At 43.3% G+C, this 18,535-nt stretch overlaps 9 protein-coding genes and 1 pseudogene across 9 annotated transcripts, besides 3 other annotated features; all 10 read left to right on the top strand.

The window, feature by feature from the left end:
* Positions 1-18,535: part of a sequence feature (sequence corresponds to BAC RPCI93-48O8) that runs on past both edges of the window.
* On the top strand, positions 1,095-2,012 carry Tb927.3.2590 (hypothetical protein; the record flags this gene model as incomplete). The annotated part of the gene is made up of 1 exon (XM_838759.1): positions 1,095-2,012. One exon carries the CDS (start codon positions 1,095-1,097, stop codon positions 2,010-2,012), a length of 918 nt encoding a protein of 305 aa, XP_843852.1.
* Positions 2,840-3,595, top strand: Tb927.3.2580 (hypothetical protein, conserved; the record flags this gene model as incomplete). Its single annotated transcript, XM_838758.1, has 1 exon — positions 2,840-3,595. One exon carries the CDS (start codon positions 2,840-2,842, stop codon positions 3,593-3,595), a length of 756 nt encoding a protein of 251 aa, XP_843851.1.
* Tb927.3.2570 (hypothetical protein, conserved) lies at positions 4,453-5,109 on the top strand (the record flags this gene model as incomplete). The annotated part of the gene is made up of 1 exon (XM_838757.1): positions 4,453-5,109. One exon carries the CDS (start codon positions 4,453-4,455, stop codon positions 5,107-5,109), a length of 657 nt encoding a protein of 218 aa, XP_843850.1.
* On the top strand, positions 5,967-6,623 carry Tb927.3.2560 (hypothetical protein, conserved; the record flags this gene model as incomplete). The annotated part of the gene is made up of 1 exon (XM_838756.1): positions 5,967-6,623. One exon carries the CDS (start codon positions 5,967-5,969, stop codon positions 6,621-6,623), a length of 657 nt encoding a protein of 218 aa, XP_843849.1.
* Tb927.3.2550 (hypothetical protein, conserved) lies at positions 7,481-8,137 on the top strand (the record flags this gene model as incomplete). Its single annotated transcript, XM_838755.1, has 1 exon — positions 7,481-8,137. One exon carries the CDS (start codon positions 7,481-7,483, stop codon positions 8,135-8,137), a length of 657 nt encoding a protein of 218 aa, XP_843848.1.
* On the top strand, positions 10,088-11,311 carry Tb927.3.2540 (variant surface glycoprotein (VSG)-related, putative; the record flags this gene model as incomplete). The annotated part of the gene is made up of 1 exon (XM_838754.1): positions 10,088-11,311. One exon carries the CDS (start codon positions 10,088-10,090, stop codon positions 11,309-11,311), a length of 1,224 nt encoding a protein of 407 aa, XP_843847.1.
* Positions 11,381-11,586: a mobile genetic element.
* On the top strand, positions 11,673-12,524 carry Tb927.3.2530 (annotated as a pseudogene).
* Tb927.3.2520 (expression site-associated gene (ESAG) protein, putative) lies at positions 12,651-13,625 on the top strand (the record flags this gene model as incomplete). The annotated part of the gene is made up of 1 exon (XM_838753.1): positions 12,651-13,625. One exon carries the CDS (start codon positions 12,651-12,653, stop codon positions 13,623-13,625), a length of 975 nt encoding a protein of 324 aa, XP_843846.1.
* Tb927.3.2510 (expression site-associated gene (ESAG) protein, putative) lies at positions 14,842-16,212 on the top strand (the record flags this gene model as incomplete). Its single annotated transcript, XM_838752.1, has 1 exon — positions 14,842-16,212. The coding sequence occupies one exon, from the start codon at positions 14,842-14,844 to the stop codon at positions 16,210-16,212; it is 1,371 nt and encodes a 456-aa protein (XP_843845.1).
* On the top strand, positions 16,659-17,846 carry Tb927.3.2500 (hypothetical protein; the record flags this gene model as incomplete). The annotated part of the gene is made up of 1 exon (XM_838751.1): positions 16,659-17,846. One exon carries the CDS (start codon positions 16,659-16,661, stop codon positions 17,844-17,846), a length of 1,188 nt encoding a protein of 395 aa, XP_843844.1.
* Positions 18,222-18,242: a sequence feature (AT_rich).

Here is an 18,535-nt window from a genome sequence, read left to right as displayed (position 1 = left end):
GGGGAAGGTGTTGACGAGGAGAGATGTGAAAGGTCGTATTGATCCCCGGACATAGAGGGAAAGATTGCCTAAAGTGGTACTTAATTACTTTCCGACGGTGGTGAAAAATATATTAACTAACTGACATGCCTGACCTTTGCAACGTAAGGTGGAAAAAGGGTATAATTAACTTTGTACACCCTATTCATCACGCTAACTTACGTTGTGTGTGCTTTCTCTTTTGTGGGTGGAATCACCGCTAGGCGAGTTGCCCCTTCGTATTTTTGGAGGGAATAAAAAAAAGGAAACCCCGCGTTTGAGGTGGATCAAAGAAACTCCAACACCTGTCAAGCCACTTCTTGGCGAATAACAAAAGCGGGAATGAAAAGCGCTCAAGCATGCCTAAGAGGAGGCCGGTTTATTGCTACAGCCGGCGTTGTAGCGGGAAGCAGAATCGAAACAAAGCTTCAGAGTGACAATGACGTAACCGGTAACGAAGATAAATAGGAAAGTCAGACCGTTTATCTTTAAGAAAAAAGGGGGAAACGGTGTTCCCTTAAGTTCCATATTTCAAGTTCTTTCCACCATGACTGCTTTAATTATTTTGTCTTAATACATATCCGCTAAGTTAGCTTGGAATTGTTGTTTCACGTTATACCTTTGTGTGTGTTTTTACTGGGAGACATTCGTGCGCGAGCACATCTGCTTGTTAAGTAACTACGTGTTTGTCTTTTTTACAGGCACGCCGGGGCATATATGGTTGTGTGGCTGCAATGCAACTCGCGCATGCACTTAGAAATTCCCGGGGTCTCTAAAACTTCAGGCGCAGGTAGCCTTACCCAAAAACTTCAACTAATTATGGGGTAGTAAGTCTACAGAAGTCGACCAGAAGGGTGACCGATTGCCTATTAGTGGATTGGTGATAGCTTATCTTCGTGAGGAATAAATTTACTGCTAAATTTGACGACCAGTGGAACCTGCTGGAGTAACGGGGAGTGTAAGTGCAATTGAAAGCTGTTAGGAACGTGTGTTTGCGTTTGTGTGGACCCTGTGTTTACCGAGTACATCCCTTTTTCAGTGATTTTTACAAGTAGAGGACAGGCAGCTAACACTCTATGTTGACATTTACAGCGTTGTTTCTAGCAAGTTGTGTAGTTTTGGGATCTTCAGCAGTGACTTTCAGGTGTGACTGTCTGCATAATGAAGCGGAAGGGGCGCTGTGCAGATGGAAGGGCAAGTGGCACCCTGCCAACTGCACAAACACTCCTGTGCTTCTGATCGGAAAGGGACAACCACAGGGATATTTCAAGCTGAAGCTCAAAGTGTACGCCATTTTTCATGGAAACGGCCACCGGCTGCACACCCTTAATTGCACGGACGAGGACTCAAGCGAGGATTCACTCAATGCCACAACATGCTCCGACTCCGACTGGCGGAGTATAACACAACAGGTCCCTACAGAAGAGACGGTAGAGCAGTCTGCCGCGTCTGAACAGGGACCCTCAGACACAACTAAGGGTAGCGGTTCGGACGACGAAGAGACAGCGAGCAGTGCTCCCAAAAGTGAGGGGGAGGAGCAGGAAGCTTCGGGGGAAGGTGAGGAAACTCCAAAGGAAGATCAGCAAAGTCCGGGGGAAAAGCGGGGAACTGCTGGGGAGAAGCGGGGAGCTTCGGGGAAAAAGGACGGAGCTGGAGGTGAGGGCTTGACCCGAAAGGAACCAGAAAAGGGAGGAGCAACTCAGGGAGGGAAGCATACTCACCCTCGAGGGGAATCTTCACCAGAAAAAGGTACAGTGAATGATCACCAGCGCGATGCTGCAGAAGATGGCACGACGACCAATGGGAAACAGGATGCAGACCCAGGAAGGGAGGAACCAGTGCGCGGACGGGATGATACAGTTGCAGCAGGTGCAGGAATTGTATCAAACACAGGAAGAATCGACCGCAAACCAGAAAACAAAAAAGGAAACAACGTGAGATATGGAGCGATACAGAACCTCCTTGTCGCAATTGTATGCTTTATCACCGGATAAATCCGTCACTAAACTAGATACAAATACTGCCTCAGAGCATCACCCCTCACACTAGCTCGATACGTTAATCTATGACCTTTTGTTCTTTCTCGCGCTATTATGCTTTAATATATGATGGGAGAAAGCGCCTATAATTGTAGACTGCAATAAAGTGGAAGAAGCGAAATAAATAATAGAACAGCGTAAGGATGGGGGACCCCTTTGCGGTACTTACCGCATTTTGCTTTTGCTATGTAGTGATCTATATTTGTACCTAACTGCTTAGTGTTGTGGATGCTGTCTAGCGTTCGAAAAGAGTTGAATCACGCGCCGAGACGCTGCCAATTTTTCTTGATGGACTGGCTACAGTGATGTACTGTTTCGTGGGAGTTGGTTATTTCCCATTTGTAATCGTTTCTACAGAACTGCTCCACGATGTGTTTTGTAATGCTTTGAACGTCTTTCTTCTTCGCTGTTTAAGTATTTGCTATCAACAGACGGTGCTATCAAATGTGTTTGTAATTATTTCTTTACTGTGTATTTGCTTTTGCTTGGGTTTTTTTTGTGTGGACTTGGACTTATATAGGTGGTACTCCATAATATTTATCTGCGAAAACTTGTTACTGCATGTGTTTTTATGTTATTGAACCACAGATGCCCCCTACTCGCACTTGATAAATGTGAGTCTCCGGTCGCTTGGCTGCTGCTTTTGATAAAGATTTTAAAAGACGTAACTTCATATTTCATTTCTTCCCATACGGATAAGTATTGTGGACGCTGATTATACTCACTGGTTGTTTTCTGAGTGGTTAACTGGCTCTGTATATTAAACAAAAGGTAACTTGACAATGTTTAAACATGAGAGAAAGCGAGTTAATTGCTCTGCAAAGAAGTTTTTTTGCTTTTATTGTTATGTTAGTAAAAGATTAATGACGAGACCTGTGTGTGTCTGTGTATTAACCCTGTTCGCGGGATTGGTTCAAATTGTTGCTACTTATGGGAAGGGATGGGGAACGCGAGTTGGAGTTGTGGATATGTGTACGGATTTGCTGAAAATTAAGGCTCCAGCGGGCGTAGCAGAAGAGAATCGTCTCGTGAAGTATGCGGAAGCGAACTGCACTCCCATCCGAAGCGTACCATCTGGCGCAACCACTGACGGGAACTGTACCGTTTGTGGCGGGGGAACCTTGCGTTGTCCTTTCAATTATAGATGTGTCACTGCAAAGGTTAGTGAGTTCCTTGGGCTCCCAACACCCGCAGTCGCTTCACCAGTTGTGGAAGCGGGTGGAGACTCAAGTCGCGACGAGGCCTCTAACAAAGGTGAGGCACCTCCATCATCCGAGTACGGCCCTGTGCTTTCTGAAGAGCCGGTGAGAAATGGTAGTTCGGTTTCTGCGACCCCTAAAAAGGAGGAAAATGGTTCACCCTCTAAGGATGACGGCCACCTCAAATCCGAAAATAAAGGTACTGTCTCCTCCACTTTTGGCAGCGAACGTAACGGAACTTCCTCTGTTCGCCCCCCGGAACAGCAGAAAAGCAAATCTCAGCCGCTGCAACCACCTATCTACCAGGTTTTTTTTCCAGTGTTGCTCCTATTTCTCTGAGAGTACAAATTATTTGTCAGTTTTCTTTCTAAAACGAGTTTTTGTCCCTTCAAAGGTGCTGCATTCGTGCATGCCCATTTGAATGAAGTCATTCATCCCCAGATGCCGATAGTTCCTCCCCACCTGTGTTTCAATCTAGCTTCTTTGGTGTTTGCGTCATTGTATATCTTTATGCTACGCCAGACTCCTTTAGAAGAGTTTTAGGCGTTTGTTTGGAAGTAAGATGAAGGCAGCTGTCGATATGGTGTGGACTCTGCAGGCAGAATTATGTATGGAATATTATATTATATGACAACGTGAAATTTAAACAACGCCTTACGCGTTTAAGAAACAGGTTATTAATGTGAGGTGACCAAATGTGTGTACTAGGGTGGAATGACTTCGTACCCATGTTTGTGAAACGTGAGGCGTATTCCTTTGTTATGGTAACTAAGCATCACATTGGGTTGTTGCTGTGTTAGAGTGGAGTGTATTTTAATGATGGAGTTAGTTAATGTCGAATATGTGTTGTCGATTGTGAGTTGATATAGGGATTCAAGTAAAAAGTGTTTTTTGTTTTAGTACGTACTGCATTATGTTTGTCACCTGTTTAACCGTATCTTGGATCAAAAGTGATATGTGTAGAAAACGAAAGGATACGACCCTTTTGTTCGGTTGCATCTGAATAGGGTATTTTATGTCATGTTAACGCTTAATGGGATTTTTTCGTGTCATGTGTCTGCTATTTGTATTCAATACGATATATTTTGAAACAAAGTATAAACACACATAACTGTATGATATATGTTATGTATGAGGTGTTTATTATTTTTCTTTGCGCTGGTGTTGGAGCAACTCAGGCAGTGTAGAATTCTGAAATGCTGTGCCTACCAATAATACTGTTCGGTTTCGTTCAACGTGTGGCCATGTGTGAGAATGTATGGGAGGGAAGAATTGGATATGTGGGTAAGTGCACGGAAGTATTGGGAATTGAAAGCCGTATAACTAGAAACGAGGAGAATCGTCTCATGACGTATGCACAGAAAAACTGCACCCTGGCACACAGGGTTCCTTCGGGCGCACCTGCAGAGGGGAACTGTACCGTTTGTGGCGGGGGATTGACCTGCTTTTCACCGCACAGATGTGTAACCGCAAAGGTTAGTGAGTTCCTTGGGCTCTCAACACCCGAAGTCGCTTCACCAGTTGTGGAAGCGGGTGGAGACTCAAGTCGCGACGATGCCTCTAACAAAGGTGAGGCACCTCCATCATCCGAGTACGGCCCTGTGCTTTCTGAAGAGCCGGTGAGAAATGGTAGTTCGGTTTCTGCGACCCCTAAAAAGGAGGAAAATGGTTCACCCTCTAAGGATGACGGCCACCTCAAATCCGAAAATAAAGGTACTGTCTCCTCCACTTTTGGCAGCGAACGTAACGGAACTTCCTCTGTTCGCCCCCCGGAACAGCAGACAAGCAAATCTCAGCCGCTGCAACCACCTATCTACCAGGTGTTTTCCTCAGTGTTGCTCCTATTTCTCTGAGAGTACAAATTATTTGTCAGTTTTCTTTCTAAAACGAGTTTTTGTCCCTTCAAAGGTGCTGCATTCGTGCATGCCCATTTGAATGAAGTCATTCATCCCCAGATGCCGATAGTTCCTCCCCACCTGTGTTTCAATCTAGCTTCTTTGGTGTTTGCGTCATTGTATATCTTTATGCTACGCCAGACTCCTTTAGAAGAGTTTTAGGCGTTTGTTTGGAAGTAAGATGAAGGCAGCTGTCGATATGGTGTGGACTCTGCAGGCAGAATTATGTATGGAATATTATATTATATGACAACGTGAAATTTAAACAACGCCTTACGCGTTTAAGAAACAGGTTATTAATGTGAGGTGACCAAATGTGTGTACTAGGGTGGAATGACTTCGTACCCATGTTTGTGAAACGTGAGGCGTATTCCTTTGTTATGGTAACTAAGCATCACATTGGGTTGTTTCTGTGTTAGAGTGGAGTGTATTTTAATGATGGAGTTAGTTAATGTCGAATATGTGTTGTCGATTGTGAGTTGATATAGGGATTCAAGTAAAAAGTGTTTTTTGTTTTAGTACGTACTGCATTATGTTTGTCACCTGTTTAACCGTATCTTGGATCAAAAGTGATATGCGTAGAAAATGAAAGGATACGACCCTTTTGTTCGGTTGCATCTGAATAGGGTATTTTATGTCATGTTAACGCTTAATGGGATTTTTTCGTGTCATGTGTCTGCTATTTGTATTCAATACGATATATTTTGAAACAAAGTATAAACACACATAACTGTATGATATATGTTATGTATGAGGTGTTTATTATTTTTCTTTGCGCTGGTGTTGGAGCAACTCAGGCAGTGTAGAATTCTGAAATGCTGTGCCTACCAATAATACTGTTCGGTTTCGTTCAACGTGTGGCCATGTGTGAGAATGTATGGGAGGGAAGAATTGGATATGTGGGTAAGTGCACGGAAGTATTGGGAATTGAAAGCCGTATAACTAGAAACGAGGAGAATCGTCTCATGACGTATGCACAGAAAAACTGCACCCTGGCACACAGGGTTCCTTCGGGCGCACCTGCAGAGGGGAACTGTACCGTTTGCGGCGGGGGATTGACCTGCTTTTCACCGCACAGATGTGTAACCGCAAAGGTTAGTGAGTTCCTTGGGCTCTCAACACCCGAAGTCGCTTCACCAGTTGTGGAAGCGGGTGGAGACTCAAGTCGCGACGATGCCTCTAACAAAGGTGAGGCACCTCCATCATCCGAGTACGGCCCTGTGCTTTCTGAAGAGCCGGTGAGAAATGGTAGTTCGGTTTCTGCGACCCCTAAAAAGGAGGAAAATGGTTCACCCTCTAAGGATGACGGCCACCTCAAATCCGAAAATAAAGGTACTGTCTCCTCCACTTTTGGCAGCGAACGTAACGGAACTTCCTCTGTTCGCCCCCCGGAACAGCAGACAAGCAAATCTCAGCCGCTGCAACCACCTATCTACCAGGTGTTTTCCTCAGTGTTGCTCCTATTTCTCTGAGAGTACAAATTATTTGTCAGTTTTCTTTCTAAAACGAGTTTTTGTCCCTTCAAAGGTGCTGCATTCGTGCATGCCCATTTGAATGAAGTCATTCATCCCCAGATGCCGATAGTTCCTCCCCACCTGTGTTTCAATCTAGCTTCTTTGGTGTTTGCGTCATTGTATATCTTTATGCTACGCCAGACTCCTTTAGAAGAGTTTTAGGCGTTTGTTTGGAAGTAAGATGAAGGCAGCTGTCGATATGGTGTGGACTCTGCAGGCAGAATTATGTATGGAATATTATATTATATGACAACGTGAAATTTAAACAACGCCTTACGCGTTTAAGAAACAGGTTATTAATGTGAGGTGACCAAATGTGTGTACTAGGGTGGAATGACTTCGTACCCATGTTTGTGAAACGTGAGGCGTATTCCTTTGTTATGGTAACTAAGCATCACATTGGGTTGTTTCTGTGTTAGAGTGGAGTGTATTTTAATGATGGAGTTAGTTAATGTCGAATATGTGTTGTCGATTGTGAGTTGATATAGGGATTCAAGTAAAAAGTGTTTTTTGTTTTAGTACGTACTGCATTATGTTTGTCACCTGTTTAACCGTATCTTGGATCAAAAGTGATATGCGTAGAAAATGAAAGGATACGACCCTTTTGTTCGGTTGCATCTGAATAGGGTATTTTATGTCATGTTAACGCTTAATGGGATTTTTTCGTGTCATGTGTCTGCTATTTGTATTCAATACGATATATTTTGAAACAAAGTATAAACACACATAACTGTATGATATATGTTATGTATGAGGTGTTTATTATTTTTCTTTGCGCTGGTGTTGGAGCAACTCAGGCAGTGTAGAATTCTGAAATGCTGTGCCTACCAATAATACTGTTCGGTTTCGTTCAACGTGTGGCCATGTGTGAGAATGTATGGGAGGGAAGAATTGGATATGTGGGTAAGTGCACGGAAGTATTGGGAATTGAAAGCCGTATAACTAGAAACGAGGAGAATCGTCTCATGACGTATGCACAGAAAAACTGCACCCTGGCACACAGGGTTCCTTCGGGCGCACCTGCAGAGGGGAACTGTACCGTTTGCGGCGGGGGATTGACCTGCTTTTCACCGCACAGATGTGTAACCGCAAAGGTTAGTGAGTTCCTTGGGCTCTCAACACCCGAAGTCGCTTCACCAGTTGTGGAAGCGGGTGGAGACTCAAGTCGCGACGAGGCCTCTAACAAAGGTGAGGCACCTCCATCATCCGAGTACGGCCCTGTGCTTTCTGAAGAGCCGGTGAGAAATGGTAGTTCGGTTTCTGCGACCCCTAAAAAGGAGGAAAATGGTTCACCCTCTAAGGATGACGGCCACCTCAAATCCGAAAATAAAGGTACTGTCTCCTCCACTTTTGGCAGCGAACGTAACGGAACTTCCTCTGTTCGCCCCCCGGAACAGCAGAAAAGCAAATCTCAGCCGCTGCAACCACCTATCTACCAGGTTTTTTTTCCAGTGTTGCTCCTATTTCTCTGAGAGTACAAATTATTTGTCAGTTTTCTTTCTAAAACGAGTTTTTGTCCCTTCAAAGGTGCTGCATTCGTGCATGCCCATTTGAATGAAGTCATTCATCCCCAGATGCCGATAGTTCCTCACCACCTGTGTTTCAATCTAGCTGCTCTGGTATTTGTAGCATTGTATATCTTTATACTACGCCAGACTCCTTTAGAAGGGGTTTAGGCGTTTGCACTGAAACAAAATGAAGGCAGCTGTCGATATGGTGTGGACTCTGCAGGCAGAATTATGTATGGAATATTATATTATATGACAACGTGAAATTTAAACAACGCCTTACGCGTTTAAGAAACAGGTTATTAATGTGAGGTGACCAAATGTGTGTACTAGGGTGGAATGACTTCGTACCCATGTTTGTGAAACGTGAGGCGTATTCCTTTGTTATGGTAACTAAGCATCACATTGGGTTGTTTCTGTGTTAGAGTGGAGTGTATTTTAATGATGGAGTTAGTTAATGTCGAATATGTGCTGTCGATTGTGAGTTGATATAGGGATTCAAGTAAAAAGTGTTTTTTGTTTTAGTACGTACTGCATTATGTTTGTCATCTGTTGAACTCCTTCTCGGATTCAAAGTGATATGTGTAGAAAACGAAAGGATACGACCCTTTTGTTCGGTTGCTGTCCGTCACGTTACATAAGGTAGTGGGATGGTGGGCGATAAACGTCCAGGGCTCGCCCTCATCTACGAAATTGTGCTCAATAAAACATAGCGTCAGAACTGGGGGGAGATTTTTGTAGTGGAGAAGTGTTTTGAAGCTCGATGCATTGTTGTAGCATGGCGCATAGTTTTACCTTTGGCATGTGGTGGATCTCTGCGTACTCGAATTTGGCACGTTGACATTGTCTCCGTATAACCGCCTCCCAACAGTAACGTTCGTGAATAGATAAATGGTATAGGCTGTAAGGCAATCAATTAACATCACCTAAGAAAAGCAGAAAAAAGTGAGTGCCGGGTCGCCAGACAAGGAAAATATCCACATGGAGAGGCAGTGATAAAAAAAACTGGTTTTGGGGTGATAATAATAGCCTCATCACCAATGAAAGGGAACAGAACTCCTCTGCCCTAAGAAAAAAGGCGGAATCAATGGCCCTTCATATTTTGTGCCCAAGCCTCACATTGTTATTAATACCTATTTTGGTGTAGGATACGGTCACCGAGCTTATCTGGTATTGTTATACCACATTTATTCTCGTGTATTTGTATGGGTGGGGTAGTTTGCTGCTTATGTTTCGATTTGTGATTTACCTTGAAAATCAACAGTTTCTGAGGTGTTTTGGGTGGGAATGGTAGGATATGTACTGTTTGAAAACCGTTTGAATAAATTTTTTTTCTGAAGTTGGTGAATGCCTTTCTGTTGCGTTTGTTTGGTAGATCGTGTATTATTTGGCTATTGTTGTGGTGAAATAATTGAATTGAAACGGTAAACCATGTTCAACATCACAATAGCGTTTTCAATAGTCATGTTAATAATTAATCGCATTTTTACAAAAAAAACGTTATTGCTTTAATGGCACAAGGGTGGGTATTCTTCGTAAAAACATAACGGCGTGATATGGGGTCAAATATGCGGATAGCCGCGTGGTTTTATTTCCACATATGAAAAAGCTCTCCTGCAGCCACATCTCACTAGGGAAAGTTAGGAAGGGTAAAGTGCTCCCGCAAACAATGTGACGGAAGGATCAGAAATGATGCATTTGAAGATGGAGGCCCCCAAAAAAGAGCGGAAACCCTTGATGTTATCAAAACTTTAAGGCAGATAGGTTAAGACAATGGCAGCAAGTATCAAAACCAGAAGTAAACTTAAGTGCCAAACTAGTCTTGGGATGGTAAAGAGACTTTTAAAAAAATAAATGTAGTCTATGGAGATATGAGCTTTCATATCTTCTCTGGTTGACCTCTGCTGATGTTTCATGAAATACCTAATAGGGTTAAACTTTCACCCTTTAAAAGTGTCCCTGCCCCTCTCATTGGAGATTTCTCTACTATCTGTTTCATTTTTTTTATTGATGCTTAGGAAGGCGATGTGGAAAATATTAGTGACTATGCTGTGCGTGGTTTGGAAGGCGGCAGGGTTGAGCGTGCCGGCCGCAGAGATAGAAAATACGTTGAACCAAAGGGAGTTTGACGTGCTCTGCAGTTTCTTAAATTTGACACTGAGAATACACGAGTGGGTGGAGAAAGAGAGACTCACAGCCGAGGTCGCAAACGACTTCGACAGTTCCGCGATGAAAGTCTTGTACGGTAGTGACAGCGATGGCTCCCTTAATTGGACTGGAAAAGAAAAACGAGAAGCTGACTGTGGCTACACCAGCATATTCGGAGGCGGATTTGGAGGCAAAGCGTTAGCGCTGGACCTTCTGTGTCTTTGCAGACCCAGCGGAAACGGTGACCACCAAAAAAATCTGTGCTACGAAGCCAATGCGTGGTATGATCCTGCCGAAAGTTGGGGAAACAAGGACAGAGCCGAAGAAAGTTGGGGGAAAATCAAGCAAAAGTGCACCGAGCAAATTAATATAGAAAGCATCGGTTTTGAATCATTAACCACAACCGTCCAAAATCTTAGGAAAAAACTGAATGAAATGACCGAGAAAACAACAGAGAGGGAAACTAAGCGCTTCGGACACGGGCGGGAGCCGATCACCAAATCTTGTGGAGGGTCTGGCAGTGCAAATAACGCCCCATGTGTTTTCTATAAAATGGAAGGCGGAGGAGCAAATCAAGTCAAAATTGAGTGGTTGACACAACTAGAAGACCTTGTCAAAAGGTTGAAAACCCCTAAAAAGGAAAATGCACAAAAAGTCAACAAAATGCCACCGCAGGAGCAGAGGGAACCGCCTATTCCAACAAGAGGCTCACCACCCCGTCAGTCACCCCCGGAAATAAAGGTACAACCAGAGGAGGATCCATCTCCCGAGCAACGTCCCAAGCAATCTCCCTCAACGGCAACTGATGGCAATACACCAATGGCACCCAACACAAGTGCAGCTACACAAAGCACCACCGACCCTGACTTGGTTCCTCTTGGTGAAACAAGAACCAATCACTCACTCCAACCCTCACACCAGCCACTTCGGCCGAAAAATGTCGCTCAGGCTATTTCACCGTTGGTGGTGTTTTTGCTCTTTCTGCTGTGACACACAACATCATATGTGGCTCCACTGCGCCAATACTAACACTAATGGTAATAATAGTGGATTTCTTTTTGGTATAGTTGACGGCACAGCAACTGTGCCTATTTTATTTCCAAGAATAATGCTTGTCCTGTAACGTTTACGGTGTGTGCTCCATTGTGAATTGAAGCCTTGGATTTTCCGTCTGAACTTAATCCTAATGGAGTAGGATGCTGTCGCTTTTTTTCTCTTACCTGAGCAGGGTGCTAGACCCTGGCACTGAGTTGAGGTGTCCGTCAAGGGACACAAACGGTATTTAGCTTCAGTTGTGCCTTGGGGACTGTGAGTGTTAGTGTTTTGAAGATGACAATCGGAGGCTATGTAAATGTTGAATGGGTTTCTGATGTGGTGATATCACTATGATGTAAAGGGAAGGGCATGGAAAGCGATAACGTAGAGGTTGAGGAATATAATGAAGAATACAGATGAACCTGGACAGGTAATAGACGCAAGTTATTTAAACGAAATAAGAGTGTCTAATCATGTTGTGAATGCATCATTGTCAATTGGACAAGTGTTGAAGGATCTGGTAATGGTTTTTAGACAAACAAATGCTAAAGCAAATGGTTGTTGTCTTGTGAAGGAGAAAGCCGCCTCTTCAGGAAATGAATGTTAAAGTAATTAACATAAGCACAGAGTAGCGGAATCTCCTAACATGTGTAATTTCTCTTTCACTGAAGATATGCCAAATGATGGTATATTGGTTGCACAAATAATTACACAGCTAATCAACCAATTGAATTTACAACCGATAGCAACCATCAATTGCTGGATCATGGGTACGTAAGGTGCTGCGGTTGCAGGAGTTGGAACTTTCATAGTGGGAACTACCGGAGGTTTCGTTAACTACCATAGGGATGGTGTTGTCACCCTAATGTTCAGTGATATAGTGCCCTAGCTTATCAACAGCTACAATTTAGTCACAAAATGATATGGGAGTATCACCAAACGGTACGGTGATGTAGAGCTGATCTTTGTTTCCTTTACTGGGCATGAAAATAAACTGAAAGAGTTGCTATCTCAAAACCTGATTGTGTGTAAATATTTCAAGGAGAGTGGGAGGAAATGCAATGGAAGTGAGGATGATGACGATGTGACGGATGAAGGAGGATTGACAATGAAGAAGGAGCATCATATTCTGTTGGGTTTAACGTCTCTTGTAGCAATATTTATTATGTGGTTCAATGTTATGTGTATGAAACACTGTGGGTATTGGGATTATACATTTGTGACACTCATTGGTTTTGTGTGGCGATGTGTATGTGTTTTTTTCATTCCTCTTGTCAAATGTAATTGTTTAGTAATGAAAATTAAGATTGTAGGATTGGTTGTTTTTTTTTTTGTGACCTTTGGAGTGGCAGAAGAAAGTTATTGCACATCAATAGATGATGACAAGGGCACAAACTTAAACCAATCCGTATGTTACCTCAAATGTCTTTCAGATGCCTTAAACAAACTATATACAGATGGCGAGAGGAAGCTTTTTTTGAATGAGGAGGTATACGCAAATGCGTCTCGTATGCTGGATGACATGGAAGGGAAAACAGGCGAAAGTGTTATATATTTGAGTGTTATTAGCAGTGTAATGGTAGAGGAAAATGATAAATTGGAAAACCTTATATCTTATGGAAATGCAATGGGAGATCTTGTTGCTAAGGCAGGTGGATTATTTGCTGAGGTTAATGAAAGCGTGAGGGCAGTGAGGAATGCAATACCTGGTGCCCTCATAACATCAAATAAATATTACACAGCTATTGCTGAGATCGCAAGAACTGTGTGGGATGACGTTAAAGCCGTGAGCAATGATGAAGGACCCGAGTGCAAGAAAGGAGCGCTGAAAGGTGTCAGGGGGTTCCCAGTCGTATGTGTTGATCAGACATGTCCTTTATTAACCGGTGTGAACGAGATCACTCTCCAAAAATACAGGGGAGGTTGCCTTCAAATTGATGTTTTAACTGGATCTGGATCTGTGAGCAAATGCTTGAACTTACCGCGTGACAACTTATATAAGGGTGGTGCGGTGAAGAATTCAACTGGCTTAATAAACTGGCGTGAGAACGGCCCCGCTTTTTTTCAGCTCCAAATTTACGTGGAGGAGATATTTGACCCTCTTATCGAACCTTTTACTTCTGGCAAAGCACCTCCTGAACTCCTGGATATGATGGCCAATATCACTTTACTGCAGAGCTACTTCAACGATATCCATAGGAATTTCACTTCGCTGCAGTTCAGCACGAATAACATTGATAATATGAAGAGTACTAATTTTACCATCTGAAAAGTACTTTCATTAATATTCTCCCTGTTCCATAATAAATGAAATATCTTTACGTGTGCGCGCTAGGATCTTTCTCGTAACTGGGCATTTCTTTATCTGGAGTTTCCCTGTCTGGGTTATCTTAATTGTGAGTGGTAGTGACTATGGCTGTCCCTCCACCATTTGTGTTGTAGGGTAGTGGGGTGTGTTAATTCTTTCTGCATGTGAAGTAAGGAAGAAATATTTGGTTTTGTGCTCACAAGAGTAGTTTTGTTTCTTGTTTGTCGTTTCTTATGCAAAAAACCTGTGTGGGGTAAGGGTGGATAGAATTCGTTGAGGGGATGGGCGATAACGTGCATAACTTCCGTTTTTTTCTACCAGCGTATCTATAAGGATGGTGGCTGGTTAATGAGGTGAACGATCTAAATGAGGGTGCTGACAGGGAAGGTCACTAATTATTCTGGGACTTTTTTGTGTTGGAAAATACCATAATATTCCATCATGTCACCATATAATCAAGGGCCTCAATAGTGAGCATAAGTATCCGAGATGGTGTTTTGAAAATACAACTTTTATCTTTTCTAGTGTATGGCTTAAGAAAATGGAAGGCAGGAAACTGTGCATGGTCAAGAATAGGTAAACAAAAAGTTTTGTGAGTATGCGTATGAGTGGAGGAGGATATGCTGAGTGGAGTTCAGCAGCAGAGTTGTGTGCATTGGATAAAGGTAACACGTGCGAATTAAGCACGTAATCTATTAGCAAATAAGACCATAAAATGGCAACTTAAACTAACAGATCCAATGAAGGATGTGGAAAAAAACATGGCATAAAGGTGCAAGTCTTCATTAAGAGAATGGATCAGCTTATTATTGAGGAAATCAAGGGAGTGCAAGAGGAACTCAGTTGGAAAATTGGATATACTGGCATGGTATCAAATAAAGCAGATTTTTTGGGGAGGAAATTAGGAGAAATGGTGTAACGAAAAGGAGAATACCGCAGTTGTGAGGAAGTCTAACGTTGATGTCCAGCTTGAAAGAATACACTCATCTAACTGTATGTATTGGGATGTGCTTCCTGTTTTGTTGGATACTGTTTCGGTTGACTTGTGTCGGGCACTTGTTAACTTCGATACATTGATGTATCTCCATGTTTGTTGTGTTTGTCAATAACAGTAATGAACGTGATAATAAGATTTTTTTCCCTCCTTTTGACTGATGATTGTAGAGGCAAAATCACGATGAGACACGAAACAGTGTTTGCCGTTGGGATGCTTGTGGTTGTTTTATCTCCTTCCTCTCAGGGTGATATGGCAGAATATCGATGGAGAACTGATATGCTTGACTGGGATAGGATTATGGAGACCGTCGATGCAGATGAAAAACATCACAACGTTGGTGAGTTCGAAACACTGTGCAAGATTTACCGAATCACGCAAGCAGAGGCCCCGCAACCCTCCTTTAAGAATCGTGAGAAGGAAGGAGAGATTCTGAAGAATTTGGAGGAAATGGTCAGTGAGGCAGAAGCTGCTGGTGGCAATAAGGGCTCGAACAATTCATCTAACAGCACGACAGCATATCAGGAGATGAAGAAACTATTTGAGAAGGCGAAAAAGCTTAAGGAGCAGATAGAGGTGAATAGGACAAAAGCCTTGAATGCAAGTCGCTCTGCTGAAGAAAATATGCTGAGGGCTGTGTATGGCGACGCTGTGGATGTGGCAAGAAATGAGAATAAAACTCTGGAGGAAGCCATGAGGGGAAACAAATCACTGTTGTTCAATAGTGTCTACAATGCGGACGCAAGCTGTGGTTCTTACGGAGACAAGCTAGTTGGAAAGACACTAATTAATGACTTCTTTTGCCTATGTGTGGGAGAGGCTATAGAAAAAAAGAAGGAAGAGCGACAGACACGCGTATACCAAATGGATACTGGCTCAAGTAGTGAAAACATATACAGTGGATATGACTGTCCTTGTAAGGATGCAATAAGGAGACCTAAAAATGGTAGTTGGACTATGATGGCTGAGTATTGTCCGAGCAACTATAATACCTGCAAGCCTGAAAATATAAAATACAACCATACTGAGGCATGGGATGTGATTAGTAAAGCTTGCGTGTACAAGAATATTGCATCTAATGTGAAAACCTTAAAGAGTGCGCTAGCTCAGTTCGATGCGTTAGTGGAAATGGAACAGGATAAGTATCAGGTGAAGGGTATTCTTGGTTATGTGAAAACATTAAACAACGAGAATCGCACCTGCACGGGTCATACTGCTGGATTCACATGTGTCAGCTACAACTACACACTTGAAAATGGTGGGATCCCTTGGTACAACCATCTTACTAACGCCACCGAGCAACTACAAGAAATGGCAAAGTATGCCAAAGAGTCTGACAGTCATCTTCACGAATTGGAAGAATACCAACATGAGGCAGAGGAAATATTTCTTGAGGTGAAGCTAGGTGGTGATGCTGAGCTATGGCGAAGTAACCGAGGTCAGGATGATGGTGAAGGTGGCAATGCTGAAGTAAATAATAATGGATTCAACTATATAGATATAACAACTGATATTTTTACATTAATGATTCTATCCCTTTTTTGTATGTCTTAGTTTACTGGTACGCTACCAACATTGTCGTGCAGTATCTTTTTTATATTTTGCTTTTATGTGTACGTGTGTTTCATTTTAACAATATGTGGGTTTATTAACAATCGCATATGAATTCGTTTTTCTTTGGATGAATAATTAAGGTGGTATCACCTTCTTTTTTTGGAATTTGTGTCTGGCTTTTTGATGCTGCTATCGAGATAGCAGCGGTGGCTTCCATGTGGAGCTCTCTTGTGATGCTATGACTTCTCAAGGGAGCTGAAACGTTATGTAACAATTTTTTGTGTGTGTGCTGGGGAGAGAAGCCGAGAGAGCTTTTTATTCGTCATGATCCTCACCTACGCGGTATGTGTGTATTTTTCGCTAAGTTTGGTACGTCATCTTTCGAATTTTCTGGGGAGACAGGTGACATCATTGTGAACAAAAAGGCATATACGAAATTGTTGGGGATGAGGAGTTACATCGTGTTTGTTGCGGTGGTAACGCTGCAACATATCTGCGTCAATTCAAAGGCGCATGAAAACAACATTGTGAATGGAAAGGAATTCGAAGCGCTGTGTGGTTTTGTAAATCTTGCGCTGGATACACAAACACCGGAGGATCTGGAGCGCAAGGTTAAGGAAACAGAAGACGAAATTCAGGGAGAGGCCGAAGCGCCCGAAGAAAATGTTAAAAAACTTGAGGAACTTAAACTAAAAGCGAAAACATATAAGGAAGAGAACGGTGATTTATGGAACGGCCGGGCCTTATCAGCTATCAGAAAAAATTTAACAGAAGCGCTGTACGGCAACGGTCATAAACAGGTGGTGGTCGGGCGCACGCGGGGTGGGAGGTCGGAGTTATGTGGAAGAGCTGGCGGCCAGCCCGGAAATAAAGCGGGTGATGCGCTGGCGCTTGATTTACTGTGCATCTGTGCAGCATCCAGCGAAGGCAAAGGCGGCAGCGCGGTTTGCTGTGATGGATGCAACACCACTTATGTAGGATCATGGGTACCCCAGAGAAATTCTCCTGATCACTGGAATTTGCTCCATCCCAAGTGCAGCAACGTGAGGAGAGAGAAAACTCGGCCGCTTCAAGCGCTCTCAGAGGCGGTCGCTTTCTTCCTTGGCGAACTCCAGGAAATACCGGACTCTTCATCGGATTCACGAAACTTACTGGGCGCGCGCGGCGCCGACTTACACAACGGCTGCGACGGAAGCACCGAGGTTGGCCATGGCCGATGCGTAATATATCTCCCAAGACACGTCAATGAAAGCACGCCAACAATTTCGTGGTATCTAAAGTTGCGAGAAGCTGCAACCAGAATGGAAGAACTGATCCAAGCCGAGGAGTACCTCGTGAAGATTCAAAACCAAGTAAACGAATTGAAGAGGGGGGCACGACCTGTCCCAAACAATTCAAGCGAAAAAGAAAAGGACGAATCCAATAATACTGATAATGGACTGGAGGGGAAAAAACCGACTACGTCCTCTAAAAGAGGATGCTCTGGTTTCGAAAGCAAGGTAACTTGCCTGGAACAGAAGCCGCGGTGCGAATGGAATGGGAGCGAATGCGTGACTTCCATACGAAGATTATTCACCTCCAGCGGTGTAAACCGCCTCCCAGAACCACTTAAGTTATTTTTTCTAGTTTTTTAAGCACACCCCTTAAATCCTAACGTTTGGTTCAGGTACGTGCCCACGGAGTCTTAACGATGCAAAACTGTTATACAACACTTTCTTCCTCCCCACACACCTGTTGTTTTAGCAATTCTATGAAGGAAGTTTCCTCACGCACCTCATCGGCTAGTTGATACGATACATAAAAGATCGGTTTGGTTCAGACGCATTTTGCGGATGCGTGGTATTTTTTTTATATCTCTTCAGATAAAGCAAAACAACAAGTATGCTTGGGAGCAAAAGGTGCAACCTCAACTGAGAAACTAGCTAAAAGCGTCTTGTCGACTGGAGCGAGTGTAGGCACGGTTTTAGTTTTGCGGTACTTCCGAAGAATCTTGCGTTGAACTTCGAAAGTTTTTTTTTTTTAAAATAAAACTTCCTAATGGTATTCTCCAGAGGATTATTACGAGGGAGTTGCGTCTTTATGCATCTGACCGGATAACTTGGCCCTGCTTCCAATTTCCTGTATTTCCGTATTTGACAGAAGCGCTCGCGTTTCTTGCGTTTCCTCTCGCCCTTTCCCCCAATCCGCCACGTTCGCTTTATTTAGATATTTCTAACAAATTGCACCCTCGCTTAGTTTCTTCCAAGCAGTTTTGCCCGAATTCTACCTCTGTCCTTCCCATGAAACCATCCTCTGCCAATTTCACCATGCTCCGCACAGCGTA

Source organism: Trypanosoma brucei, chromosome 3 (genome assembly GCF_000002445.2).
Source record: "Trypanosoma brucei brucei TREU927 chromosome 3, complete sequence".
NCBI classification, from domain to species: domain Eukaryota; phylum Euglenozoa; class Kinetoplastea; order Trypanosomatida; family Trypanosomatidae; genus Trypanosoma; species Trypanosoma brucei.
Note: the sequence above shows the minus strand (reverse complement) of the source record. Positions and strands in the feature narration are given on the sequence as shown.